Source organism: Acipenser ruthenus, chromosome 41, assembly GCF_902713425.1.
Source record: "Acipenser ruthenus chromosome 41, fAciRut3.2 maternal haplotype, whole genome shotgun sequence".
Lineage (NCBI taxonomy): Eukaryota > Metazoa > Chordata > Actinopteri > Acipenseriformes > Acipenseridae > Acipenser > Acipenser ruthenus.
The window spans coordinates 4,884,941-4,892,129 of NC_081229.1; the positions used below are offsets into that span (position 1 = coordinate 4,884,941).

At 48.9% G+C, this 7,189-nt stretch overlaps 1 protein-coding gene across 1 annotated transcript in view; it reads right to left on the reverse strand.

Annotated features, from left to right (window-relative positions):
• Positions 1–19: 19 nt before the first annotated feature.
• The window catches only part of LOC131709089 (TNF receptor-associated factor 2-like), a 9,285-nt gene continuing 2,115 nt past the window's right edge, over positions 20–7,189 (reverse strand). The window contains exons 2-7 of the mRNA XM_059010943.1: positions 4,711–4,765; positions 3,944–4,048; positions 3,543–3,716; positions 3,066–3,143; positions 2,458–2,517; positions 20–2,213 (exon numbers count right to left, since the gene is read on the reverse strand). Of these exons, the coding sequence (XP_058866926.1) occupies positions 1,422–2,213; positions 2,458–2,517; positions 3,066–3,143; positions 3,543–3,716; positions 3,944–4,048; positions 4,711–4,765 (1,264 nt within the window). The 3' untranslated portion in view covers positions 20–1,421. The remainder of the gene's footprint in view (positions 2,214–2,457; positions 2,518–3,065; positions 3,144–3,542; positions 3,717–3,943; positions 4,049–4,710; positions 4,766–7,189) is intronic.

The window sequence follows — 7,189 nt, forward strand, 5'->3', positions numbered from 1 at the left end:
GCTTTATTAAAATATAGAACTTTATTAAAATATAGAACTTTATTAAAATATAGAACTTTATTTCACAGTTTACATCTTTTTCAAAGTGTACATTTGTTTTCCATTAACAGTGTACAATATATCCTACATTGAAAACAATGCGATGTTTGTCAGCTTATTTCTGGAGCGTGGACAGCAAAGGTCATTATATTTTTCACCATCTCCTAAGCCGACAATTATCAGTAAAGTCCCATTTCCATGAACCATGAAACCAGTCTGTGAAACTCAATCTCATCTCATTCCCAGTATCAAACTGGGTTCCATCTCCAGTCTACAATCCAAAAAGCAACACAAAAGATCACCTGTATGTATCATTGTATAGTTGCTATTTAGAAACAGATTCACCAGCCTCTCCTATTTCCCTCGCAGTATAATATATTCATGCCTTCATGCTCGGCACACATGTTTTTTACTGCAGATTTAGAATTCTCTCTAGCATCCTTCTTGCTATGTAACTTCCACCATCGATGTGGAGATGGAGCTCTGCCATCCTAACTGGGGCTGACAGACAGACAGGCAATTGAAATGGATTTGATCTCAGATCTGCTGAAATAAACAAGTCTGAGTTCAAACCGCTTTCAGCTTGGTCCCAGTAGCTGATGGAAACGTAGCTGAAGTAACTTCAGGTGCCTTTTTAATACCTTCTAACACTTCCCACGCTGTTTCAGTCGCTGGGATTGTGGTTCTCTTGCTCCAGTGTTGAGCTCGGATTATTTTTCTCTAAACCTAAAATAAATATGAAGTGTCCAGACTGGTGCTGCTCTGTATAGTAAAGCAATGTGCGATAATACCACCAGGTATGACTTTGCTATGTATTACAATGCATTGTAGTGTCTTGCTTTGTAATCAATCGCTTCTCACAGTTTTTACGAAACACTGCTATACATGTTTTAGTTATTTATTCATGTTTTGTCATTTTCCACATAGATCCAGTGTTAACGCCAGATTTGCAGTACTAGAGCAAAGGATATAGACAAGCAGCTACCAAGTGCAACAGACATTATATTTCAAGTCAGCGGTACAGGATCAAAACGTGATAAATTAAATAAATAAATACATAAATAAAATCTCTACATAAATATCAGTAAATAGCATTGCCCCCCTCTATTCGTGTCAGCGAGAGGCAGCAGCATGCAGTCTCTGTGAATTCTGATTCAGTGTTTGAATGCATCTCGGTCCACAGACTGTGTCTCCAGCTCTGGATGCAGTCATGCATTCCTGGATAGAGCTGAACAGGTTGCAGGCTTCCCCCAGATTCGAGTGTTTGTCTGTGGGCTCGTTTATAGAGATTTCAGGGTCAAAACCCACCTTCCAGGATATAGGCCCCCAGTGTGTCTATGTGTCTGTCAGTGTCATTGAGTTCCTGTCTGTCTCTGTGTGTGTCAGTGTGTCTCGATGACAGCCTTGATGTACAGGGTGTCGTTGCGGAGGTAGGGGTTGTGGGGGGCGAGCAGCAGCGAGTGCCTGATGAAGAGGGGACAGCCGCTGGCCACGTTGACGGCAGCGCGGGGCTTCTGGAATGAGGCGCTCAGGGGGTCGGGGAGGAAGGCCTCGCGCACGTCGCTGCCGCCCCCCGAGGCGTCCAGGCAGGAGAAGGTGACCCTGTGCCTGAAGGGCCAGGGCAGAACGTCATCCCACTCACCCCGCATCACACACAGGAACAGGGAGGCGTGGGAGCCCCGGCCCACCCCGTCTCCGCTGGGGTAAAGTCGGAGGCACAGTCTGTACCCAAAGGGGTGGCTGAGGAATGCGGGGGAGTGGAGAGAGAGGGCCGTGCTGCGCTCCGAATCCCTCAGGCTGGCGGAGAAGCCTTTGATCTTCCACACCAGGGTCCCGTTCTCGGACGCGGTGGCGCCCCCCCTGCTCTGGAGGTGCTGCAGGGCTCGCTCGTACCCCAGGCAGCGGCTCTGGAGCTCCGCTAGAGCCCCCCTGCAGATGGCCAGGTCCTGACTGAGCGTTGCAATTTCTTCCCTGGGGGTCTGGGTGTCCCCCTCCCTCTCCCCCTGCTCGGTGGACAGCAGGCTCTGCATTGCCAGTAGTTTGCTCATCACCAGCTTCTTGAAGGCGACGTTGACCTCCTCGCCCCGGTCAAGGCGAGTCTGCAGGGAGGAGATGACCGACAGCAGCCTGAGCAGGTGAGCTGGGGAGCAGAGGTCATCTACCAGGGACTGGGGCTGTGAGGAGAGAGGAGAGGAGGTGAGGGAGAGGGAGAGGAGAGAGAAAGAGGGGAATAGGTGGGAGAGGGGAGGGGAGCTTGTCTAACAGGGACTGGGGGTAAGGCGAGAGGGGGTTAGAGGAGGGAAGAGAGGATTTGTGAGGAGGAGGGTTAGAGAGGGGGGTTGGAGGGAGTCTTGGGTAGGAGACAGAGGAGGAGATATAGATACACACACACAGGCAGACACGATCATCTAACCCTACCTTCTTGGGTGAGCTGTGCCTCTCAGATTGACAGGAGCTATTGTCTCCTTGCTGGGGTTCCTGGAAACAGGGGAGGAGAGAAACTCAGTCACTGGGAGAAACAGAACATCTCCCTTAGAAAACTAGCTGGTACCATTTCAACACTAGACCAAGCACAGCTTGCATTAAAATAACAATTTAGTATATGGAAAACTACAAAGCGATATGTAATTCAATATGTTAACGTGACATTATTCAGCAAGTTTCATTCAACTTTATGAAGCAAAATTAGTTCAGTCTCTAGAGTGATGCAAAACTGTTTGGCCACAGCTGTACATAAATTGTATTTAAACACTTTACATAAATGGGTGTATTTGAATTGGATACTGTGTATCATTTTTCAAAATCACATTGATAACCCAACTCAAACACATGGATGCATTCCAAGTGCAGGTCTGTGACTCTCAGGAACACTTTCATTATCGAGATCCCTGGAATGATTTGGTGACATTGTACTCAAGGACAATGCTTTTGACAAAAATGTTACAAATGCTGCTATGAGCCTTCCGTGAGTTAAGCACAAAGTCAGACAAGAGTGTCCAATTCAAGCAAGGCTAAGATCTGCTTACCTCCTCCGCCCCTGTGCCTCTGGGCAGTATCTCTGCTGTATTCCTGGGCTTGTTTTTCGGGCAGGTTGATAAGTGATCCTGTGGAGAACACATAGCCATCACTGAAGTGAACAGCAGCATTATGAAAAGACACCGTCTGGCAGGTTAGAAGAGTATAAAAAGCAGCCAGCAGCTGCTTCACACAGTACAGTCCTGATCAGTCCTAGTAGCTGCTTCCTGATAGCTGCAATCATTTCTTTGCTAAAGACTTGCAGACAAGCACCAAAGCATCATGGGATTATCTACTAGGGTCAAATTGTCAAAAACATCAAAGTGTTTCACAGATTTATACTTCCTTTTTTATTGGATACCATAGCATTAAACTTTGAGAAGGGGCTGGTTTGTTATCTTCTCTGTGCTTTACTGCACTGTGCTGTGCTTTTACCAAGGGGTGCTAAAGCAGTAATCTTGCAGAAGGAGATGGCTGATGGTTCTTACCTCCAGCAGGCTGTGCGGCAGGGAGCAGCTGCAGTGTTGACAGTAGACCAGCCTCCAGTCGCAGGCTTGGCTCTCGTGGTGTTGCAGTGCCCTGCGCTCCCCGTTAAACACACAGCCGAAGGCAGCGTTGGTGCACGGCTCCACTGCACACTCACACTCCTTCTCATGAGAGCTCTGCCGGGGCACAGATATGCACAGGTTACACGCTGAATTAACCCATTGAGCCAGCTAACCCTCTCTCTCTCTCCCTCTCTCTCTCTCTCTCTCACACCCATCTCCCCCTCTCCACTTTCCTTTCTCTCTCTCCTCTCCACTCCTCTCCTCTCTTCTCCTCTCTCTCTCCACTCCTGCCTATCCTCCCCCTCCTCTCCCTCCCCCCTCTCTCTCCTCCTCTCTCTCACCAGGTAGTCTCGGAGCAGTCCTGTCCAGGTGCAGCCGCTGGTACAGTTTGGACACTGGATCTCCATGCCGGATGCGTCGTTCTCCGCAGCCTTGTCAGCAAACACCTGCGAGGAGCAAAGGAGCCAATCAGCACACAGCACCTCCCGTTACACACAGCACCCCCCACCCCTGCTCTCCAGTGACACACAGCACCCCCCACCCCTGCTCTCCAGTGACACACAGCACCCCCCACCCCTGCTCTCCAGTGACACACAGCACCCCCCACCCCTGCTCTCCAGTGACACACAGCACCCCCCACCCCTGCTCTCCTGTCTCTCACAGCACCCCCTGCTCTTCTGTCACTCACAGCACACACACCCTACTCTTCTGTCACTCACAGCACCCCCCCTGCTCTCCAGTGACACACAGCACCCCCCACCCCTGCTCTCCTGTCTCTCACAGCACCCCCCTGCTCTCCTGTCTCTCACAGCACCCCCCCTGCTCTCCAGTGACACACAGCACCCCCCACCCCTGCTCTCCAGTGACACACAGCACCCCCCACCCCTGCTCTCCTGTCTCTCACAGCACCCCCCACCCCTGCTCTCCAGTGACACACAGCACCCCCCACCCCTGCTCTCCTGTCTCTCACAGCACCCCTCACCCCTGCTCTCCTGTCAATAGATTTAGAAATGAGAAAATACAAACCCGATCCATACAGTAGTGTGTAAATAATGTGCTCATACAGACCCGCAGTGTAGGGTGGTATAGAAGCGCACTCCGTTCTTACCTGTGAGGACTGGATCGTCTCCCGGCACACACAGCACTCAGCGGTTCCTGACTTCCTGTTGATGAAACACAGAAGGGGATCAGTGTGTGGCTCAGGCTTTGCTGTACTGTGAATGGGAGCCTTGGTAATGTTTGTTTATGCACTAATATGGTGTCCTGTTATCGCAGGACAGCAGGTTTTGTAATTCTAATGACAATTCTTGTCATATTTCATGTATCATACCAGCCACTAGATGTAGCCATAGGACCAAAAACATTATACTGCGTGTGTATTATTATTTGTTTATTTAGCAGACGCCTTTATCCAAGGCAACTTACAGAGACTCGGGTGTGTGAACTATGCATCAGCTGCAGAGTCACTTACAACTACGTCTCACCTGAAAGACGGAGCACAAGGAGGTTAAGTGACTTACTCAGGGTCACACAATGAGTCAGTGGCTGATGTGGGATTTTAACCGGAGACCTCCTGGTTACAAGCCCTTTTCTTTAACCACTGGACCACACATATATGCAGTATATGTACTTAATAATATTTATATTAATCATGAAACATATGCATACACAACCACAACGGAGAAAAATAATTGAAAAACTGATCTCATAATTTGAATAATTAGCTAAAACGTGTATGTGTGTGTGTATATATATATATATATATATATATATATATATATATATATATATATAATTATTTCCATTACACGAGAGTAGATGTTAAAACTTCATGCTGATTTGAACTCGGCTCTCGCCAAGATAAGCACCAACTAAGACGTAGCTTTACAGTAAACTAATGTGATCCATATGTGTCTCCATCCATTTACGTTTCCTTCCATATGATGATGTAGATATCCTTCTGTCTGGTGTTAATGGCTGAAGTGTAATGCTGGCTCCAGGGATCAGCTTATTTTGCCTCCCTGGCGCATCAGCACACACAACGGCTGCGATGCTGGCTCCGGGGATCAACCAAAGTGCGGCCTCCCCAGCGCATCAGCATGACAACCGTCTGGATTGAGCTAAGTAGGGTACATCTCTGGGGTTTTCAAGTGGGCACCTTCCATCCTCAGTGTTTCGTCGACTAGCCCACGACACCTCAAGAGGGCTCGACGGTGATTCTGGCGTCCCAGCATCACCCCCCTCCGTCCCCCACTCAACTCAGCCCAGCTTACTTACCTGTCCCCAGCCAGAATCTTTCCGTCTCAACCACAGCCAGTTGCTGCTCCTCTCTGCTGCTTCAGATAAGTTCTTCACTGTGCGACGCAACTCTTGGCCACTGAATCCGACGTCTCTGAGAAACCGGGTTGTAGAGTGTGCCACAAATCCTCGACAACCCACTTCCACTGGGTAAACCCGAACTCTCCATCCTCGCTGTTCCGCTTCAGTGGCTAGTTGAGCATACCGCAGTTTCTTCCTCTCATACGCCTCATCTACAGCATCCTCCCATGGCACTGTTAACTCTACCAGGTGAACAAGGCGTGCTGATCCAGACCACAAGACAATATCTGGTCGAAGGTTAGTGGTGGCAATCTCAGGTGGAAAAATAAGCCGTTGACCAACATCTGCCAGCATTTTCCAGTCTCTAGCAGCTTCCAGTTGTCCTGGGCGAGAATTGGTTTTAACACCTTTTCTTGGTGGTTGCTCTCCTGGGCGGAGGAATGTTGTCTTTTGTGTGTAATGTTTTGATGGAACAGGTGACAACTTATTGGTCATGTTACGCTTGTCTTCCAATGCTAAGGCCAAACATCGCAGCACCTGGTCATGGCGCCAAGTAAACCGTCCTTGGCTAAGAGCCACCTTACATCCTGTCAAAATGTGCCTTAATGTTGCAGGTGATGAACACAAAGGACATGAGGGATCCTCTCCTACCCAGAGGTTTAGGTTCTGTGGTGATGGGAGAACATCATATGTTGACCTGATGAGGAAACTGATCCTGCTCTGTTCCATTGACCATAGGTCTTGCCAGCCAATCTTGCGTTGTTCCACACTCTCCCATCTCATCCATTCTCCCTGCTTGGCCTGGGAAATGGCCTTTATACACCTCATCCTCTCCTCCTGCTTTTGCACCTCGTTGACTACCAGCTTCCTCCTTTGAGCTGGGGCCGCCTTGTGCCATGTAGGAGGAGTTGGACTGAAACCAAGACCCCCTCTTCCATGCTGAACTTGCCCCATGATATCACCAATTCGAAGGGCAGCCTTTGCATCTTCCACAGCTTTCTTTGCCGCCCACTTTCTTCCAGTTTTCAACACAGGTGCTGCCTCCCTTACGCATTTGTCGCGTGACTCTACTAAAGTCATTTCCAGTCTGACCTTGGCGCACTTAAACTCCTCGGTTAGAGCAGAGACTGGTAGCTGCAGTATTCCTTTACCATAAAGTCCCACTCTGCTGAGGCAGCGTGGAACTCCCAACCATTTCCTGATGTATGAACTGATTAAAGCTTCCAGCTTCTCTACTGTTGTCAAAATATATATATACACACACACAC